General features: G+C 37.1%; 1 protein-coding gene across 8 annotated transcripts in view; it reads right to left on the bottom strand.

Moving 5' to 3' along the window:
• KIAA1328 (KIAA1328 ortholog) overlaps nucleotides 1-23,214 on the bottom strand; it is a 356,434-nt gene that overhangs the window by 45,752 nt on the left and 287,468 nt on the right. For all 8 annotated transcript variants that reach the window (XM_073212937.1, XM_073212929.1, XM_073212930.1 and 5 more), the window contains one exon: nucleotides 9,245-9,353. In XM_073212937.1, coding sequence (XP_073069038.1) covers nucleotides 9,245-9,353 — 109 coding nt within the window. The remainder of the gene's footprint in view (nucleotides 1-9,244; nucleotides 9,354-23,214) is intronic.

Genomic DNA, 23,214 nt, shown 5'->3' with positions numbered 1-23,214 from the left:
AGACTCACAGACACTGAAGAGTGACTGGTGGTTACTATGGGGTAGGGGTTGGGGTATTTGGGTGGGGAAGGTGAGGGGGATAAAAGGGCACAAAAATTCTCAATCATAATATAAGTTGGTCATGGGGATGGTAGTATAGCATGGAGAATATAGCCAATGATTCTGTAAGATCTTATGTTAACAGATAGTAACTGTACTAGTGGGGGTGAGAATTTCATAATACAGGTAACTGTTGAAGCACTGTGTTGTATACTTGAAAATATAAGATTGTATATCAATGATACTTCAATAAAAAAATTCAAATTAAGGCTTAAAATTTATATTCATCTAACAAGATGCTTGGAATTTATATGCTCAGTCAAATTTCCAAGGAAAAATAAGCCAAACCCTTTTGGTGGTTTATGTATTCAGCCATAAATACATAATAATGGAGTTGGCTTATTAGATATGAAAAAAAAGTTTTTTTACTTAATATAATGAAATATTTTAAAATTTGTTACTGTAGCTGACATATAATCTTATGTTGGTTTCAAGTATACAACACAGTGGTTCAACAGTTACCCACATTATTATATCCTCACCCCAATACAGTGAAATAGTGAAAGCTTTTCCCCTGAAACTGAGGAAAAGGGTGCTCCTTAACACAGATTCTATTCAATGCTGTCCTTGAGGTCCTAGCCAATGTACAATGATGTCGGGGGGAAGAATAATGACAGGAAAGGAAGAAATAAGATGTCCCTTTCTTTTTTTGCAGATGACAGTTCGTAGATAATAAAAAAGAAAAATTGTTAAAATTAATGAGAATTCAGCACGGTTGCTAGATAGAAATTCTATGTATAAAATCAGTGGTATTTCTACATATCAGCAACGAATATTTAGAAAATGAAAACTTTTAAATGGTAATTTATAAAGCATCAAAAAAACAAAATATCTAGGAATATGTCTTAAAAAAGGTGTTCAATGATTCTGCACAGAAAACTAAAATACTGAAATTAAAGGACCTAAATATACCATGTTCATGGATAAGAAGACTCAATATTGTGAAGATGTCACCTGTGCTCAAATTCACCTGTATTTTTCAGGTAATCCCAATCAGAATCTCAGATTTCATGTGTGTGTGTGTGTGTGAAAATCAATATGATGACTCTAAGATTTATACAAAAAAATGACTCAGATATATAAAAAAAATTTATACAAAAATTTATACAATATGATGACTCTAAGATTTTTGTAGAGCCAAGGATACTGGAGGAAGAACAAAGCTGAAAGACGTACAGCATCATTTATCAAATATTGTTATAAGTCTACAGTAATTAGAGAGCCTTGTATTGTTGCAAAGATAGATAAGTTGACCAACAGAACAGAATAGAGAAATCAGAAACTCATTCCTACACTTATGGTCAATTACAGAAGCACTACTGCAGTTCATGGGAGAAAGAACAGGTGTTTCAATTACACATCCTATGAGAAAACATAAATGTGGAGTTCACCCTCACAGCATTCTCAAATGGTTAATTCAAGATTGAGTGTAAATTTACAATGGCAAGTTTAAACCATTAATGTGTAGAAGCTAAATACCAACAGTAGAAAAAATTAAACATTTCTTCCTCTCTCTCCTGCCACAGTTCTTCAACTTCAGCCCTCCGTGGCTGACTGACTCAACAGCAGGTAGTAGGTCAATACTCCTGGTCAATCATGTCTGGATTTCTTTTTTCCAGGGACATTTGGCACCAGAATTCAATCCTATTTCTCCTTCTTGAGATTTCTAGTGTTGCTGAATTTGGTGATACTTCTGATCGTGTTTATGTTAGTTTTGCTCCCAATCCTGCTCACCAAATATAAGATCACCAACATCAGCTTTGTGTTCATTCCCTCAAAGACACTGGTGTGTCTAAAGCCTGCTTTGCTATGAAGAGTGTTCTTGTCACTGTGGACCTAGATACATTGCATTTCTAGGAGTCTTTATATTCTAAGTCTTGTATGACTGTAATAGAATGGGCTAGGTTATGCTATAAAAACAAATGACCCCATAACTCTCAGTGCCTAATAACCACAAAGTTTTCTTCCTCACTCAAAGTACATGTCCATCACTGTGTGGTGGTGACTCTGTTCCATGCTATCTTCACTCTGGAGCCTGAACTGATGGAGCACTCGTTATATGAACACTGACATTCACTATGTCCAAAGGAAATAGAGCCATGGCAAATGTGCTGGCTCTTAAAACTTCTGCCTGGAAATGACCAGACCTCATTAGCCAAAGCAAGTCACTATGCCACTTTTGAGTCAGCAAAGATTTTGGGAAGAGCATGGCAGGGTAGGACAGTGGAATATTTTTATTATTCTAACAAAATTTTTTGGTATCATTAATATACAATTACATGAGCAACACTGTGATTACTAGATTCCCCCCATTATCAAGTCCCCACCACATACCCCATTAGTCACTGTCCATCACCATAGTAAGATCCTATAGAATCACTATTTGTCTGCTCTGTGCTATACTGCCTAATCATAATGCCCATTTTTCCCATTATACCGCTCTTCCCACCCATTCTCCCCAGTCCCTTTTGCTTTGGTAACTGTTGGTCCATTCGTGAGTTCTGTGAGTCTCCTGCTGTTTTGTTCCTTCAGTTTTTCTTTGTTCTTATACTCCACAGATGAGTCAAATCATTTGATACTTGTCTTTCTCTGCCTGGCGTATTTCACTGAGCATAACACCCTCTAGCTCAATCCATACTGTTGCAAATAGTAGGATTTATTATCTTCTTATGACTTAATAATATTCCACTGTGTATATGCACCACAGCTTCTTTATCCATTCATCTACTTATGGACACTTAGGTTGCTTCCATTTCTTGGCTACTGCAAATAGTCCTGCAATAAACATAGGGGTACATATGTCTTTGTCAAACTGAGCTCCGGCATTCTTAGAGTAAATCCCTAGGAGTGGAATTCCTGGGTCATATGGTATTTCTATTTTTGCATTTTTGAGGAACCTCCATACTGCTTCCCACAATGGTTGAACTAATTTACATTCCTGCCAGCAGTGTAGGAGGGTTCCCCTTTCTCCACAACCTCGCCAACATTTGTCATTGTTTGTCTTTTGGATGGTAGCCATCCTTACTGGTGTGAGGTGATATCTCATTGTGGTTTTAATTTGCATTTCTCTGATAACTAGCATTGTGGAGCATCTTTTCATGTGTCTGTTAGCCATCTGAATTTCTTCTTTAGAGAACTGTCTGTTCAGCTCCTCTGCCCATTTTTTAATTGGATTATTTGCTTTTTGTTTGTTGAGGTGCGTGAGCTCTTTATATATTTTGGATGTCAACCCTTTATCGGATCTGTCATTTATGAATATATTCTCCCATACTGTAGGGTACCTTTTTGTTCTATTGATGGTGTCCTTTGCTGTACAGAAGCTTTTCAGCTTGATAAAGTCCCACTTGTTCATTTTTGCTTTTGTTTCCCTTGCCTGGGGAGATATGTTCATGAAGAAGTTGCTAATGTTTATGTCCAAGAGATTTTTGCCTATGTTTTTTTCTAAGAGTTTTATGGTTTCATGACTTACATTCATGTCTTTGAGCCATTTCGAGTTTGCTTTTATGTATAGGGTTAGACAATGATCCAGTTTCATTCTCTTACATGTATCTGTCCAGTTTTGCCAACACCATCTGTTGAAGAGGCTGTCCTTTCCCCATTGTTTATCTGTGGCTCCGTTATCGTATATTAACCGACCTTATATGCTTGGGTTAATATCTGGACCCTCTATTCTGTTCTACCTCTCAATGGGTCTGTTCTTGTGCCAGTACCAAATTGTTTGGATTACTATGGGTTTGTAGTAGAGCTTGAAAGTTGGGAAGTGAGATCCCCCCTGCTTTATTCTTCCTTCTCAGGATTGCTTTGGCTATTGGGGGTCGTTTGTGGTTCCATATGAATTTTAGAACTCTTTGTTCCAGTTCATTGAAGAATGCTGTTGGTATTTTGAAAGTGATTGCATTGAATCTGTAGACTGCTTTAGGCAGGATGACCATATTAACAATATTAATTCTTCCTACCCAAGAGCATGGGATGAATTTCCATTTATTAGTGTCCTTTTTAATTTCTCTTAAGAGTGTTTTATAGTTTTCACTGGATAGGTCTTTCACTTTCTTGGTTAGGTTTATTCCTAGGTATTGTATTCTTTTTGATGCAATTGTGAATGGAATTGTTCTCCTGATTTCTTTTTCTGCTAGTTCATTGTTAGTGTATAGGAATCCAACAGATTTCTGTGTATTAATTTTGTATCCTGCAACTTTGCTGAATTCAGATATTAGTTCAGTTTTGGAGTGGATTCTTTAGGGTTTTTTATGTACAATATCATGTCATCTGCAAATGGGGATAGTTTTTGACTTTTTCCTTGCTGATCTGGATGCCTTTTATTTCTTTTTGTTGTCTCACTGCCATGGCTAGGACCTTCAGAACTATGTTGAATAAAAGTGGGGAGTGGGCATCCTTGTCGTGTTCCTGATCTTAGGTGAAAAGATTTCAGCTTCTCGCTGATAAGTATGATGCTAGCTGAGGGTTTTTCATACATGGTCTTTACTATGTTGGTGTACTTGCCCTGTATACCCATTTTGTTAAGAATTTTTATCATGAATGGATGTTGAATTTTGTTGAATGCTTTTTCAGCATCTACAGAAATGGTCATGTGGTTTTTGCCCTTTTTGTTGATGTGGGGATGATGTTGATAGATTGTCAAATGTTGTACCATTCTTGCATCCCTGAGATGAATCCCACTTGATCATGGCCTATGATCCTCTTGGTGTATTTTTGAACTCAGTTTGCTAATACTTTGTTGAGTATTTTTGCATCTTTGTTAATCAAGATTATTGGTCTGTATTTTTCTTTTTTGTATTGTCTTTGCCTCATTTTGGTATTAGAATGATGCGGGATTCATAGAATGAGTTTGGAAGTATTCCCTCCTCTTCTATTTTTTTGGAAAACTTTGAGGGGAATGGATATTATGTCTTCTCTTAATGTCTAATAAAATTCAGCAGTGACTCCACCTGGTCCAGGAGTTTTGTTCTTGGGTAGTTTTTGATTACTGATTCAATTTCATTGCTGGTAATTGGTCTGTTTAGATTTTGTTTCTTCCTGGGTCAATCTTGGAAGGTTGTATTTTTCTAGAATATAGTCCATTTCTTCTAGGTTATCCAGTTTGTTAGCATATAGATTTTCATTGTATTCTCTAATAATTCTTTCTTTTTCTGTGGTGTCTGTTTTGATTTTTCCTTTCTCATTTCTGATCCTGTTTATGTGTGTAGATTCTCTTTTTTTCTTAGAAAGTCTAGCTAGGGGTTTATCTATTTTGTTTATTTTCTCAAAGAACCGTTGCTGGGTTTCATTGATTTTTTTCTATTGTTTTATTATTCTCAATTTTATTTTATTTCTTCTCTGATCTTTATTATACCCTTCCTTCTGCTGACTTTGGGCCTCATTTGTTCTTCTATTACCAGTTCAATAATTGTGAGTTTAGACTATTCATTTGTGATTGTTTTTCCTTCTTTAAATAGGTCTGGATTGCTATATACTTTCCTCTTAGAACTGCCTTTGCTGCATCCCACAGAAGTTGGGGCATTGTGGTGTTGTTTTCATTTGTGATCTCTGTTTTAATTTGGTCATTGATCCACTGATTATTTAGGAGCATGTTAAGCCTCCATGTATTTGTGAGCCTTTTTGTTTTCTTTGTACAATTTTTTTCTAGTTTTATACCTTTGTGATGTGAGAAGTTGGTTGGCACAACTTTGATCTTTTTGAATTTACTGAGGCTCTTTTTGTGGCCTAGTATGTGGTCTATTCTGGAAAATGTTCCATGTGCACTTGAGAAAAGTGTTTTTCCTGCTGCTTTTGGGTGTAGAGTTTTGTAGATGTCTGTTAAGTCCATCTCTTGTAATGTGTTATTAAGTGCCTATGTCCTTATTTTCTGTCTGGTTAATCTGTCCTTTGGAGTGAGTGGTGTGTTGAAGTCTCCTAAAATGAATGCACTGCTTTCTATTTAGTTGTTTAATTCTGTTAGTATTTGTTTCACATATGTAGGTGCTCCTGTGTTGGGTGCATAGATATTTATAATGGTTATATCCTCTTGTTGGATTGACCCCTTTATCATTATGTAATATCCTTCTTTGTCTCTTATTACTTTGTTTTGAAGTCTAGTTTGTCTGATAGAAGTACTGCAACACCTGTTTTTTTTCTCCCTGTTGTTTGTATGAAATGTCTTATTCCATCCCTTCACTTTTAGTCTGTGTATGTCTTTGGGTTTGAAGGGAGTCTCTTGTAGGCAGCATATAGATGGGTCTTGCCTTTTTATCCATTCTATTACTCTGTGTCTTTTGATTGGTGCATTCAATCCATTTACAGTTAGGGTGATTATCGACAGATATGTTCTTATTGCCATTGCAGGTTTTGGATTTGTGGTTACCAAAGGTTCAAGGGCAGCTTCTTTACTATCTAATCATCTAACTTAACTCACTTATTACACTATTATAAATACAGTCTGATGATTCTTTATCTCTCTCCCTTCTTTTTCTTCCACCTCCACTCTTTATATGTTATGTGTTTTATTCTGTACTCTTTGTGTTTCCCTTGACTGATTTTGTGGATAGCTAATTTTATTTTGCAATTATTTAGTATTTGGTTGGTCCACTTTCTTTGCTGTGGTTTTATTTTCTTTGGTGACAGCTACTTATCTTTAGGCAACTTCCATCTAGAGCAGTCCCTTTAAAATACATTGTACATATGGTTTGTAGGAGACAAATTCCCTCAACTTTTCCTTTTCTGGGAATTGTTTAATCCCTCCTTCAAATTTAAATGATAGTCTTGCTGGATACTATATTTTTGGTTCAAGGCCTTTCTGTTTCATTGCACTGAATATATCATGCTATTCCCTTCTGGCCTGAAAGGTTTCCACTGAGAAGTCTAATGATAGCCTGATGGGTTTTCCTTTGTATGTGCTCTCTTTTCTCTCTTTGCCTGATTTTAATGCCCTGTCATTGTCTTTGATCTTTGCCTTTTTAACTACTATATGTCTTGGTGTTTTCCTCCTTGGATCCCTTGTGTTGGGACATCTGTGGACTTTTATGGTCTGAGAGACTATTTCCTTCCCCAGATTGGGGAAGTTTTCAGCAATCATTTCTTCGAAGACACTTTCTATCCCTTTTTCCTTCTCTTCTTCTTCTGGTACACCTATAAGGCGAATGTTGTTTCATTTTGAGTGGTCACACAGTTCTCTTAATATTCTTTCATTCCTAGAGATCCTTTTATCTCTCTCTGCCTCAGTTTCTCTGTATTTGTGTAGTCTGATTTCTATTCCATTAAAAGTCTCTTGCACCTCATCCAGTCTGCTCTTAAATCCTTCCATTGTTTCATTTCTGTTATCTCACTCTGAAATTCATCCCTTAGCTCTTGAATATTTCTCTGTAGCTCCATCAGCATGCTTGTGATTTTTATTTTGAATTCTTTTTCAGGAAGATTGGTGATTTCAGTCTTAGCAAGCCCTCTGGTATTTGAGGGATTTTGGACTGAACAAGGTTTTTCTGCATTTTCATGGTGATGGGAGTGGTTGCTGGCTAGTGGTGCATGTGTCAGCTGGGAGAAGAAAGTCTTCCTGCTTGCTGGTCGCCTTGCCTGTCTCCACTGTCTGTGCCAGTCAAGTGCAGACAGGAGCAGCCTTTGGGTTAATTTCCTGAGTGGTCATGTGTGGGGAGGCCCTCAGGATGGCCTAGGGCATTGATGCGTGTCACAGGCAAGCAGTGTGTGTTCTGCCGTTAGAACGGAGCTCCTTCGTCCTTTCCAGACTCTGCACCCATCTTCGCTGCCTGTGCCAGTCAACTGTGCACAGGAAGCAGCCTCTGGGTTAATCCCCTAAGCTGTCATGGGCGGGGTGGCCCTTGAGATTGCCTAGGGCACTGGTGGTGGTTCCAGGCGAGTGGCAAATGTTCTGCTGTGAGAACAAAGCCCCTTTGTGCCTCCTGGACTCTGCCCTACTCTCCGTTGTCTGTGCTGGTCAATCGCATTCAGGGAGCAGCCTCTGGGTCTCGGCTGGTTAGCTGCATGCAGGGAGAAGCCTCTGTGCTAAGCCGTGTAGTTGCTGTAGGCGGAGCTACTCCCTGCTGTTCCATATCATGGCAGGTCTGCTGGTTTGCTTGCAATGCCAGCAGTGAGGAAGGGACGGCAGGCTGCTTATTGTCGCAAGGGGCATCTTAGCTGCGTTGCCATTCAAGGGATTAGGGCACCTGAAGTTTCTTAAAGTTCCCAGCCTGCTGGGCTGAGTGTGCCAGGATGATTTTGTCCACCTGTTAAACTCTTGTCCCTTTAAGACTTCTAAAGTGCCCACGTTCATTTTGTCCCAGGGCGCCAGCTGTGGGAACCTGTTTGCAGTCTCAATCTCAGACGTTGATTTTCTACTCCTCCTATATCCAGTGCACCATGCAATGTATCTGTGCTCCTGGGCCAGACCACCAGGGCTGGTTATTTAGCAGTTCTGTCCTTCCACTCCCTCCCCACTCTGATTCCCTTCCTCCTGCTGGTGAGCTAGGGTGGGGGAAGTGCTCGGTTCCCACTGGGTCATGGCTTTGTATACTACCCTTTTCTGAGATGTGCTATCGCAGATGTCACCTGGCTCATGTCCTGTATCTCTGGTCACTCTTTTACGAACAGTTGTATTTGCTCTATTTTCAAAATATATATGGTTTTTGGAGGAGATTTCCACCACCCTACTCACACCGCCATCTTGAGAATGGACCAGATATAAGAAATTTTAATAACGTACTTCTTTTCCTGACTCTAGGAAAAGCTGATCAAATTGTTAGCTCTTCACATGTCTCTGGTATTAAGTAAAGGTTGACAGTCCTTTAACTGTAGTACAAAACCCACTATAATTTTCCAATATAAATTAACTCAGAGTTAAACTTATAGTCCAACTGTATAAGCACTCTGTGATAAACTGGGAAGTACATGCAGCAAGCAGATTTTCTGATGAAAGGATTAGCTTTGCATTTCTACAGAAATGCTTGCCAATCATTATCAATTACAGAAGGGAATGTATAAAGGCAAGGTCTCCATGAGTTCATCCTGGCCAATCTAGATGCTTCCCTTCTCCTGAGTAAGTGCCATAAAGAATTTTCAATATTTTTCCACAGCTATTAAAGAAATCTCAAAAAATACTCTTATCTGGAGAATGGTAAACCAAAGAATCCCTGAAGCTTACCGAGAGGTGTCAAGTGGGAAGGATGATGTGGTTGTGATTCCAAGCTCCTTTTGGCTTCCTGTTGTCAGAGGAGATGTAGACGCATCTTTTCTAACTCCTGTCATTGTACCTGTATAAACAATAAAGCAAATAATTTGGGCATTCAATAAAGGGAAATGGAAAAGACCATTCAGAGGAATATTAGAGATTATAAGAAGTCCTAAACTTTAAAAGTAAGCCATTTTTCTCCCTGAAATGAAACAATGGAATATGGAAAACTCAGTGGGTTGTTTTGATTTTATAAACATCAGAAACCCACAATTATCTTGTTTTAAAAAAGTAATTTATTCAATAAAAGACTAACTAGAGATTTTAATTTTAAACCTGATGGCTTGTCATACTCCTGCTGATTTGGGTTTTCTGTAAAATGCCCAAAAAGGAAGATGCTTTACTTTGTTCCCTTTATTATAAGAAAAGATCTTTCTTCTCTTTGACAAAAAGAACATTCCAGCACTTTGCACCTTCAAACTCCCCAAAGTAAATTGATCCTACCCCAGTACTTTCAAGGTAGACATAAATATTGAATATTTCTTTCAAAGAGCTCTACATTGGGCTAAAACATTTATCGTCTTGGAAGAGATGCTCAACTACCATTCTAGGGCTGAGTTGGTCTCTGCTCCTTTTTAACAAGCAGTGTTTAGTTAATAATTACTTTTCTCTTATTAAGAGGTAAATAATAAGATGGCATGGACAGAAAGATTTTTTGTGTTTGTTTTCTAATTATTATTATTTCTTATATCAATAATTTGCTCCTTTTCCTTCACTTTCTCCTTCTTTCTAATATTATTTTCCAAATAGCACAAAACATCCCTGCCTTGTTCTTGGAAGACTATAAGAATCTCATTTGCAATTTTCTGATATTTGCCCAGGCTATCTAAAGAAGTTATTTGGGAAGATTCACTCTTTCTTTGAGGAAAGAGTAAATATTCAAATAACATAAAGACAGCTTGGTGTGTTGGGAATACCAGAGCCCAAAATGCTGAAAATACTCTGAAAATGGCACAGTATAGGTGTGATCAGAGAAAATCAGGCCTAGAGGGAACAAGTCATACATCTATAGATTCACATAAAAATGATTACCATGATCCTTGGTATTCAAAAGCTATACTCAGTTCTCTAATATGTATAAATATAAAATCTGAGTCATCTAAATGCCTAGTCATTCCACTTTGTATATACAAACCTGTGGGCCCCTCAATCCAAACCAGGACATTCTCATACTAGATAGAAACTCCATCAGTCTAGACAGTGCATTGTCAGTAAATATTTACCAAGTACCTAATGATGGGTGAGGACTGGTGCCAGGATTAAGCTCAGGTTTAGTTTAGGGGGTGGGAGGAAGATGAAAGTAAGAAAATGAAATACTCTGCACAATCCAGGAAAGAATCATAAATTACCCAAGGGAGTATAAGGTAGTAACAGCTAACAGATAGGGTGTGCTTAGTATATGCCTGGTATTGTTCAAAGCCTTTTCCATATACCATCTACTCTGTTTTTTTATTTTAACAGCTTCATTGAAGTATAATTTGAACATCATAAAATTTAACTGTATTAAGTATACAGTTTCATAAATAGTAGTAAATTTATACAGCCATGAAAGCATGGCCACAACACTGTTTAAAAAATTTTTGTCATGATATTAACTTGTATATGTTTACAATTGTTTTAGAATATTTCCTCACTCCAAAAATTTCCATCATGCCCATTTGTAGTCAACCTTTTCTTCCTATCTGGTCTGTTCCTATCCCCCTCCAGCTCTCTCTCTATAGTTTTGTCATTTCTAGAAATCAGTTTTATTTATTCTCATAAAAACCATTTGCCATGGATATTATTTTTTATATTTAACTTACAGATAAGGAAAATAAGCCCTAGGGGACCTACATGACCTGTCCAAGGTCACAGATCTACTAAATGATGGAGCCACCATTCATGTCCAGACAATCTGAACTCAGTTTTCACTATTATGCTATACTACTATAAAAAATAGAATGAAAAGTCTGAGGAATTAATAAGTGGGAGAGATCACATCAGCCTAAAGATTAGGGAAGACCTGATGCAGAAGGCAAAACTTTGATAAGAAGGAATAAGGACCATGGCATTATCAAAGCATTAAATTAAATACCTCAAGGTTAAATATTTAATATATTCAGGAAATATTTATTGAGCATCACCACGTACCTTGCTAATCACTTTAAATCACTTTACCTGCATTATCGCATTAATTCTTACAAAAGTCTTAAGTTATATTACTGTCCCATTTTAGAGGCAAGTTAACTGGAACCTGTGAAAAGGTCAAGCAGCATGTCTGATCCCATGTGACCAGTAAGAACAAGACTGGGTTTTGAATACAATGAAAGTCTATTTGACTTGGTATTGCAAACTCCTGAACATTGTGCTAGTTAATCTAAAAAATAAAAGCAGCAACAATAAAAAAATCAACTGGTCTTTGGAGAGATTACTTTTGTGGCAGGATTTAGAACAGAGCAGAATAAAGAAGACAGAGGAAGGTGAAGCAGTTTACCACTACCACAATTGTCTGGGTAGAATCCTGGGTGATGCAATGGGAAACTGAAATGGGCAAACAGGAGTAGAAACAACTGAGGGATTTGTGGGAAAAGTGAGAGGAAAGAAGAAATGCCTGGCTGTGATAGAACGTAAATATGTTTTTAATCACTATTACAGAAGGCTTGAATATTAGTCTATTTATTGTTTTGATACTTCGTCAACAATTTAGTTGAGAGTTGACATTTGATGGGGACAATTTGAAGAGGGAATTTTTAATAGAGGATTCAGGGACTTCTATGGAATCCATGGATATACTTCAGGAATATCTGAATCCCTCATAAGCAGGCACAAAAATGTGTGTATTGTGCTCATCCATTTTTCTGGGGAAAGGGACCATAGCTTTCATCAATTCTGAAAGAATAAGGGTCCCTAAAAAAGTTAAGAGTGACTGCTCCAAGCTATAAAGCAAATTTATTCCTAATTCCTGAATTCCTATTCTTAATTTTCTAAGCTCTTCCTTATTAAGTTTTCAGAAAGCTGTATATTAGCTTTTAATTATATTTGTTGCTTCTATAGAATTAAGTGTATCAATAATTACATAAAGTCATGTATAGTCATAGAATTACACTTCCCTCTATATTTACACATACACACACAAAGACTACATACACATTTTAAAAGAAAAGGCAATAATAAGTATATTATCCATTAGGCTGATAAATTTTATATATAAATGTGTTTATACATATGTAAATAAATAGGAACACATTTATGTAAATAGGCATACACATATATTTTTGCATACATAGACAGAATTAAAAATAATGTATCATGCTCTGTTTACATACAGTTGGGTCTATGTCTGCTCACCTATCAATAAATATATCATGGTAAGATAGCTTCTTAGAATTCAATGTTTAGAAAACTGTTCTGGGCCCTTTGTTGCATTTAAAAAACAGCTGTGCTATATTACACACTTAGTTTAGTTTAAACAATAAACGATAAAGGCAATGCCATTGTGACCTCTTTTCAGGGCAAGAAATACTGGCAGCACTGCCACCTGGAAGCATCATCAATATCTATCCCCAATTAAGTTTTCTCACCTCCAGAGCCAGCTACTATTCTCATCACTATTCCCTTTCTATTCTTTATTGTTTTATTATTTACATACACATCCCAAAAGTATGCTTTAGTCCTACTGCTTTTTAACTTTATAAATATAGAGATATACTATACATATTCAAGACTTCTTTTGTTCAATATTCTGTTAGATTTATTTATGTTGAAGATTTATGTAGCTGCAGGTTGTCTATTTTCTTTGCCATTATAGGCATTTTTGACTTTTTATCCATTCTATGATAGATGGGCATATGCAATGTTTCTGGTTTGGGGTTATTACACAGAATGTTGCTGTGGAAGAGGCTGTAGTTATCCACCAAAATGTAGTCTTCCCTTCCAGGGTATACAGTTAGATTATATTTCTCAATCTCCCTTGTAATTATATGTGGTCAGGTGAAAAACTAGTGGACAATATACGTGCAATTTCAGGCCTGTCCTATAAAACCCTTCCACAGGTACTCTTCTGTACCCTTCCTATTCCTTGTGGATCTGCTATGGCAGGACCAACAGTTTTCCGTAAAGGGTCAGGTAGTAAATACATCATGCTTTGTAGGCTATCCAGTTCATGTTGCAGCTATTCAACTGCTGCTGTAGAACTGAAGCAGCCACAGACCAATAACAAAAATGGAAATGGCTATGTTCCAATAAAATTTTATTTACAAAATGAAGCAGTGGGCCATATTTGGCTATGAGCCAGGTTTACCAACTGCTGTGTTACTGCAATACTCAAGATGATCTCTGAAGGCATATAAAAATGGCAGAGCCATTATTCTTTGGAGCAGAGCCGCTGTCAAGTTCAATCCCTACCCTGGACCATTATAGGAGAAAGAAAGAAACTTCTTTAAGCCACTGATTTTTTTTTTTTCTGTCCACTTGCTGCCATAGTTTCACTACCCCAAACTTAAAACAGCTGCTATGAACATATCTGTAGGTTTATCACTGTTCGTATGACATTTTCTCTAGTACATATACACCTAGAAATGGAATTGCTGGGATACAGGGTATTTGTTCTTTATCTTTAATAAATAAGGCCAAAGTGTTTTCCAAAGTGGATGTATAAATTTCTACTCTAACCAGCAGACAGGCATTCCTGGTACTTTAGTCTTGCTAGCACAAGAATAATAATAGAAGTACAACCCATCATATGTGTGGGAGATAGCTGAAGGAGTGCTTAGAGAGAAAGTTACAGGTTTATATACTTACATTAGAAAAGAGAGATTTAAAAATCAACAGTCTGAGCTTTCAAGCTAAGAAACTAGAAAAAAAAAGACTAAATCAAACCCAAATTAGTACAAAGTAATAAAAATAAGAACATGAATAAATGGAATAGAAAACAAACACACAAGAGAGCATCTTACTACGCTGATGGGCAGTGATTGTAATGGGGTATGTGGGAGGGACTTGGTGATGGGGGAAGTCTAGTAAACATAATGTTCCTCATGTAAATGTAGATTAATGATACAAAAAAAACCCCTTAGGCAAAAAAAAGCAAAAGCTGTTTTGTTTTTCCAAATTTAGGAAAATTGATTATTCCATAGCAAAACTGATCAAGAGAGAAAATCACAAATTAACAATATTAGGAATGAAAGACGGTTATCACTATAGATGCTAAGGTCATTAAAGAAAAGGCATGTTATGAAAAATTTCATAGTAACTAAATTAAACAACTTAGACGAAATGAACAAATTCCATGAAAAACAAAACGTATCAAAATTGAATACAAAAAGAATAACAAATCTAAACAGTACTATATCTATTAAAGCAAATGAATCTGTATTTTAAAAACTTCTACACACAAAAACAAAACCTCTTACTAAAGAGAATCAACACACACTCACCACTAACATCAACACTAACAACAACAAACGCCACAACTTCAGGCCAGAGATTTCGAAGGTCAATTCAGTCAAACATTTGAGGAAGAAATAAAACTAACCTTACACAAACCCCTTCTGGAAAAGGAGAGAAAAAAATACTTCCTGACTCACTTTTAAAAAAATTGTAGCAAAATACGCATTACCATTTTAATAATTTAATGTATGCAATTCAGTGGCATTAAATGCATTCATAGTGCTGTGCAATCATTATCACTATCTAGGTCCAGAACTATTTCATCCCTCCAAACAGAAATCCCTACCAATCAAGCAGTCATTCTCCATTTCCCCCTTCTCCTGAGCCCCTGACAACCACTAACCTGCTTTGTCTATTCAAGGTATTTCATATAAATGGAATCATACAACATGTATATATGACTTCTTTCACTTAGCATGTTTTCAAGGTTCATTCATATTTTAGCATCTATCAGGACTTCAATCCTTCTTATGGTTGAATTATATTCCATGTATGGATATACTGTATTTTGTTTACCATTTACCTATTGATGGATACTTGGGTTGTTTCCACCCTTATGGGTATTATGAATAGAGCTGCTATCAACATTTGTGTACAAGATTTTGTTTGAACATCTGTTGTCAATTATTTTGGGTATACATTTCTCAGTGAAAATGATGGGTCAGATGGTAACTCTGTATTAGTTTACTGCATGCCACAATGGATCCATTATTTAAAAATCCCACCAGCAATGTATGAGGGTTTTGATTTCTCTGCACACTTTCCAACTTTTTATTTTGTATTTCTGAAAATACAGTAACCCTAGTGGGTGTGAAGTGGTATCTTATTGTGGTTTTAATTTGGATTTCCCTAATAATTAGTGATGTTGCACATATTTTGGACTTCCCTTAATTAATAGTGATGTTGCATGTCTTTCATTTGCTTATTAGCCAGTTGAATATCTTCTTAAGATAAATGTCTATTCAAGCCCTTTCCCCAGTTTTTAATTGAGTATTTTTTATATCATAATGTACAATTACATGAGCAACATTATGGTTACTAGACTCCCCCATTATCAAGTTGCACACATACCCCATTACAATCACAGTCATCAGCATAGTAAGATGCTATAGAATCACCACTTGTCTTCCCTGTGTTGTACTGCCTTCCTCGTGTCCCCTACTACATTATGTGTGCTAATTGTAATGCCCCTTTCCCCCTTTATCCCTCCCTTCCCACGCATCTTCCTCAGTCACTTCCCCTTTGGCAACTGTTAGTCCATTCTTGGGTTCTGTGAGTCTGCTGCTGTTTTGTTCCTTCAGTTTTTTCTTTGTTCTTATACTCCACATATGAGTGAAATCATTTGATACTTGTCTTTCTCCACCTAGCTTATTTCACTAAGAATAACACCCTCTAGCTCCATCCATGTTGTAGAAAACAGTAGGGTTCATTTTCTTCATATGGCTAAATAATATTCCATTGTGTATATATACCACAGCATCTATATCCATTCATCTAATGATGGACACTTAGGTTGCTTCCATTTCTTGGCTATTGTAAATAGTGCTGCAATAAATATAGTGGTGCATATGTGTTTTTCAAACTGGGCTCCTGCATTCTTAGGGTATATTCGTATGAGTGGAATTCCTGAGTCGAATGGTATTTCTATTTTTAGTTCTTTGCGGAACATCCATACTGCTTTCCACAGTGGTTGAAGTATTTTACATTCCCACCAGCAGTGTAGGAGGGTTCCCCTTTCTCCACAACCTCGCCAACATTTGTTGTTGTTTGTCTTTTGCATGGTGGTCATCTTACTGGTGTGAGGTGATATGTCATTATGGTTTTAATTTGCATTTCTCTGATGATTGGCAATGTGGAGCATGTTCTCATGTGCCTGTTGGTCATCTGAATTTCTTCTTTGGAGAAATGTCTGTTCAGATCCTCTGCCCATTTTTTAATTGAATTATTTGCTTTTTGTTTGTTGAGGTGCAGGAGCTCTTTGTATATTTTGGATGTCAACCCTTTATTGGATATGTCATTTATGAATATATTCTCCCATATTGTAGGATGCCTTTTTGTTCTATTGATGGTGCCCTTTGCTGTACAGAAGCTTTTCAGCTTATTACAGTCCCACTTGTTCATTCTTGCTTTTGTTTCCCTTGCCCAGGGAGATATGTTCATGAAGTTGCTCATGCTTATGTCCAAGAGATTATTGCCTATATTTTTTTCTAAGAGTTTTATGGTTTCATGACTTATATTCAGGTCTTTGAGCCATTTCAAGTTTACTTTTATGTATAGGGTTAGACAATGATCCAGTTTCATTCTCTTACATGTATCTGTCTAGTTTTGCCAATACCACCTGGTGAAGAGGCTGTCCTTTCCCCACTGTATATCCATAGCTCCTTTACCATATATTAATTGACCATATATGTTTGGGTTAATATCTGGACTCTCTATTCTGTTCCACTGGTCTGTAGGTCTCTTCTTGTGGTAGTACCAAATTGTCTTGATTACTGTGGCTTTGTAGTAGAGCTTGAAGTTGGGGAGTGAGATCCCCCCTGCTTTATTCTTCCTTCTCAGGATTGCTTTGGCTATTGGGGGTCTTCTGTGGTTCCATATGAATTTTAGAACTATTTGCTCCAGTTCGTTGAAGAATGTTGCTGGTATTTTGATAGGGATTGCATTGAATCTGTAGTTTTCTTTAGGCAGGATGGTCATTTTGAAAATATTAATTCTTCCTAGCCAAGAGCACGGGATGAGTTTCCATTTGTTAGTGTCCTCTTTAATTTCTCTTAAGAGTGTCTTGTAGTTTTCAGGGTATAGGTCTTTCAGTTCTTTGGTTAGGTTTATTCCTAGGTATTTTATTCTTTTTGATGTAATCGAACATAATTATTTTCCTGATTTCTCTTTGTGCTAGTTCATCATTAGTGTGTAGGAACAGAACAGATTTCTGTGTATTAATTTTGTATCCTGCAACTTTGCTGAATTCAGATATTAGTTCTAGTACTTTTGGAGTGGAGTATTTAGGGTTTCTTATATACAGTATCATGTCATCTGCAAATAGTGACAGTTTGACTTCTTCCTTACCAATCTGGATGCCTTTTATTTCTTTGTGTTGTGTGACTGCCATGGCTAGGACCTCCAGTACTATGTTGAAAAAAAGTGGGGAGAGTGGGCATTCTTGTCTTGTTGCCGATCTTAGGTGTAAAGATTTCAGCTTCCTGTTATGTATGATGCTGCCTGAGGGTTTGTCATATATGGCCTTTATTATGTTGAGGTACTTGCCCTCTATGCCCATTTTGTTGATAGTTTTTATCATGAATGGACATTGGATTTTGTTGAATGCTTTTTCAGCATCTTTGGAACTGTTCATGTGTTTTTTGTCCTTTTTGTTGATGTGGTGGATGATGATGGATTTTTGAATGTTGTACCATCCTTGCATCCCTGAGATGAATCCCACTTAGTCATGGTGTATGATCCTCTTGATATATTTTTGAATTAGGTTTGCTAATATTTTGTTGAGTATTTTTCCATCTATGTTCATCAGTGATATTGGTCTGCAATTTTCTTTCTTTGTGGGGTCTTTGCCTGGTTTTAGAGTGATGCTGTCTTTGTAGAATGAGTTTGGAAGTATTCCCTCCTCTTCTATTTTTTGGAAAACTTTAAGGAAAATGGGTATTATGTCTTCTCTGAAGATCTAATAAAATTCAGCGGTGACTCCATCTGGCCTGGGGACTTTGTTCTTGGGTAGTTTTTTGATTACTGATTCAATTTCATTGCTGGTAATTGGTCTGTTTAGATTTTTTGTTTCTTCCTGGGTCTGTCTTGGAAGGTTGTATTTTTCTAGAAAGTTGTGTGTTTCCTCTAGGTTACCCAGTTTGCTAGCATATAGATTTTTATAGTATTATCTAATAATTCTTTGTATTTCTGTGGGGTCCTTTATGATTTTTTCTTTCTCATTTCTGATTCTGTTTATGTGTGTAGACTCTCTTTTTCTCTTAATAAGTCTGGCTGTGGATTTATCTATTTTGTTTATTTTCTCATAGAACCAGCTCTTGGTTTCTTTAATTTTTTGTATTGTTTTATTCTTCTCAACTTTATTATGTCCCTCCTTCTGCTGACTTTGGGCCTCATTTGTTCTTTTTCCAGGTTCAATAACTGTGACTTTAGGCTATTCATTTGGGATTGTTCTTTCTTCTTTATATAGGCCTGGATTGCTATATACTTTCCTCTTAGAACTGCCTTTGCTGCATCCCACAGAAGTTGGGGCATTGTGCTGTTTTCGTTTGTCTCCATATATTGCTTGATCTCTGTTTTAATTTGGTCATTGATCCCTTGATTATTTAGGAGCATGTTGTTAAGCCTCCATGTGTTTATAAGCCTTTTTTTTTCTTTGTACAATTTATTTCTAGTTTTAAACTTTTGTGATCTGAGAAGTTCTTTCATAGAATTTCAATCTTTTTGAATTTACCGAGGCTCTTTTTGTGGTCTAGTATGTGGTGTATTCTGGAAAATGTTCCATGTGCACTTGAGACGAATTTGTATCCTGCTGCTTTTGGGTTTGTCTGCTAGTTCCATTTGTTTTAGTGTGTTGTTCAGTGCCTCTGTGTTCTTACTTATTTTCTGTCTGGTTGATCTGTCCTTTGGAGTGAGTGGTGTGTTGAAGTCTCCTAAAATGAATGCATTGCATTCTATTTCCTCCTTTAGTTCTGTTAGTATTTGTGACACATGTCTGTGTTCCTGTGTTTGGCGCATAGATATTTATAATGGTTATATCCTCTTGTTGGACTGCCCCTTTTATCATTATGTAATGTCCTTCTTTACCTCGTTACTTTGTTTTGAAGTCTATTTTGTGTGATACAAGTACTGCAACACCTGCTTTTTTCTCCCTATTGTTTGCAGGAAGTATTTTTTTCATCCCTTCACTTTTATGTCTTTGGTTTTGAAGTGAGTCTCTTGTACACAGCGTATGGATGGGTCCTGCTTTTTTATACATTCTATTACTCTGTGTGTTTTGATTGGTTCATTCATTCCATTTACAATTAGGGTGATTATCGATAGATATGAACTTCTTGCCATTGCAGGCTTTGTATTCATCATTACCAAAGGTTCAAGGGTAGCTTCTTTATTATCTAACTTTAACTCACTTATTATGCTATTATAAACAGTCTGATGATTATTTCTCTCCCTTCTTATTCTTCCTCCTTCACTCTTTATATGTTAGGTGTATTATTCTATACTCTTTTGTGCTTCCCTTGATTGCTTTTGTGGATAGCTTATTTTATTTTTTGCCTTTAGTTAGTATTTCGTTGGTCTGCTTTCTTTGCTGTCATTTTATTTTCTCTGGTGACATCTATTTAGCCTTAGGAGTATTTCCATCTAGAGAAGTCCCTTTAAAATACCCTTTAGAGGTGGTTTGTGGAAGGTAAATTCCATCCACTGTTGCTTATCTGGAAATTGTTTAATCCCTCCTTCACATTTAAATGACAATCTTTCTGGGTATTTTTAGTTCAAGGCCCTTCTGTTTCACTGCATTAAATATAGCATGCTATCTCTTCTGGTCTGTAAGGTTTCTGTTGAGCAGTCTGATGATAGCCTGATGGGTTTTCCTTTGTAGGTGATCTTTTTTTTCTCTCTGGCTTCTTTTAATACTCTGTCCTTTTATTTGATCTTTGCCATTTTAATTATCATATGTCCTGGTGTGGTCCTCTTTGGGTCCCTTGTGTTGGGAGATTTGTGGGCTTCCATGGTCTGAGAGATTATTTCGTTCCACAGATTGGCTAAGTTCTCAGCAATAATTTTTTCAAAGACACTTTCTATCCCTTTTCCTCTCTCTTCTTCTGGTACCCCATCATAAGAAGATTGTTCTGTTTCAATTGGCCACACAGTTCTCTTAATATTCTTTCATTCCTAGAGATCCTTTTATCTCTCTCTGCCTCACCTTCTGTGTATTCCTGTTGTCTGATTTCTACTCCATTAACAGTCTCTTGCACATCATCCAGTCTGTTCTTAAGTCCTTCCATTGTTTGTTTCATTTCTGTTATCTCCCTCAAGACTTCATCCCTTAGCTCTTGCATATTTCTCCGCAGCTCCATCAGCATGGTTATGACTTTTATTTTGAATTCTTTTTCAGGAGGATTGGTTATATCGATCTACCAGGCCCTCTCTCTGGCATTTGAGTGATTTTGGACCTGAACTGGTTCTTCTGCCTTTTCATGGCAATAAAAGTGATCACCAGTGAGTGGCATGTGTGTCAGCTGGGAGAAGAAAGTGCCTTCCTGCTTGCTGGTTGCCTTGCCCTTCTCCGCTGCCTGTGCTCTTTAAGTGCACATGGGGAGCATTCTCTGGGTTAATCCCCTGAGCTGCCATGGGTGGTGTAGCCCTCAGAATAGCCTAGGGCATTGGCAGGGGTTGCAGGTAAGCAGCAAGTGTTCTCCTGTGAGAATGGCGCCCCTTCATGTCATTCGGAATTTTCACTGGCTTCCTCTGCCTGTGTCAGGCAGCTGTGTGCAGGGGGCAGCCTCTGGTTCTGGCCCTGTTAGCTGCATGGTGGGAAAAAACTTTGTGTGGTTGCTGTGGGCAGGGCTGCTCCCTGTTGATCTGCAGCAGTGGTGGGTCAGCCGGTTTGTTTGCAGTGCCAGTGGAGGGGAATGAACAGCAGGTTGCTCATCAATGTGAGGGGCTTCGGAGCTGCATTGGCACCTAGGGGGTTAGGGTGCCAGACGTTCCTTAAAATTCCCAGCCTGCTGGGATGAGTGTGGTTGGATGATTTTGTCCACCTGTTAGTACTTTGTCTCTTTAAGAGTTTTAAAGCACCCGCTTTTCTTTTGTACCAGGGGAGCCGGCTGTGGGGACCTGCTTGCAGTCTCAGTCTCAGATTTTACTTTTCCATTTCTCTAGTATCCAGTACACCATGCAATGTGTGTCTGTGCTCCTGGTTATTTAGCAGTCTTTTGCTTCCACTCCCTCCCCACTCTGATTCTTTTCATCCCGCCGGTGAGCTGATGGGGGGAAGTGCTTGGGTCCCACCCAGTCATGGCTTTGTGTCTTACCCTTTTTGTGAGATGCTGAGTTCTCACAGATGTAGATGTAGCCTGGCTGTTGTACCGTATCTTCTGGTCTCTCTTTTAGGAATAGTTGTATTTTCAAAATACATATGGTTTTGGGAGGAGATTTCTGCCACCCTAGTCACACTGTCATCTTGAGAAATCCCGAGTTGTTTGTGGTTTAAGAGTTCTTTGCATATTCTGGATACTAAACCCATAAAAGATAATATAGTTTGCAAATTTTTATATCATTCTGTGGGTTGTCTTTCCATCCTTTTTATAGTGTTCTTTGATACAAAAAAACTTTAATTTTCATGAAGTCCAATTTATCTATTTTTCCCCCCCTGGTTGCTTATGCTTTTGGTGTCCCATCTAAGGAACTATTGTCGAATCTAAGATCATGAAGATCTACAGCTCTGTTTTCTCCTAAGAGTTTTACACTGTTAGCTCTTATCTTTATGTCTTTGATTCATTTTGAGTTAATTTTTGTATATGATGTAAGAGATATAAATGAAGGATCCAACTTCATTTTTTTGTGTGTATGGATTCCAGTGGTCCCAGCACCATTTGCTGAAAAGAATATTCCTTCCCTATTGACTTATCTTGGTACCTCTGTTGAAAATCAACTGACCAGAAATGTATGGGTTTATTTCTAGATTCTCAATCCTACTCCACTGATCTATATATAACCTTATGCCAGTACTACACTGTTTTGATTACTATAGTTTTGTATAAATTTTAAAGTCAAGAAGTGTGAGTCCTCCAACTTTGCTCCTCTTTTTCAAGATTGTGTTGGTTATTTGGGGACCCTTGCAATTTTGCATGAATTTTAGGATTAGCTTTCCATTTATGAAAAAAAATGTTGAGATTTTGATAAGCATTTTCATTGAATCTACTGGTTGCTTTGGGGAATACTGCCATCTTAACAATATTAAGTCCTCAAATTCATGAAGACAGAATGTCTTTCCATTTATCTGGATCTTCTTTACTTTGTTTTACCAATGTTTTGTAGTGTTCAGTGCACAACTATTGGTTAAATTGCTGCACATTTTATTGTTTTGATGCTATTATAAGTGGAGTTGTGTTCTACATTTCCTTTTCAGTAGTTCATTAGTAGTGTATAGAAATACAACTGATGTTTGAATGTTGAATTCTATCCTGCCACTTTGCTGAATTCACTTATTAACTCAAACAATTTTTTACACGGTTAATTGTGCACTCCCCCTAGGATTTTCTATGTATAAAATCATACCATCTGCTAATACAGATAGTTTAACTTCTTCCTTCTCCAATTTGGATGTTTTCTTTTTCTTGCCTAATTGCTCTGCCCAGAACTTCCAATACAATGTTGAATAGAAGTGGTGAAAGCACAAATACTTTTCTTGTTCCTGAGTAAAATCTTTCAGTCTTTCACAACTGAATATGTTAGCT

The sequence above is a fragment of the Manis javanica genome, chromosome 9 (assembly GCF_040802235.1).
Source record: "Manis javanica isolate MJ-LG chromosome 9, MJ_LKY, whole genome shotgun sequence".
Lineage (NCBI taxonomy): Eukaryota > Metazoa > Chordata > Mammalia > Pholidota > Manidae > Manis > Manis javanica.
The sequence above is the reverse complement of the archived record's forward strand: the minus strand, read 5'-3'. Positions and strand labels throughout refer to the sequence as shown.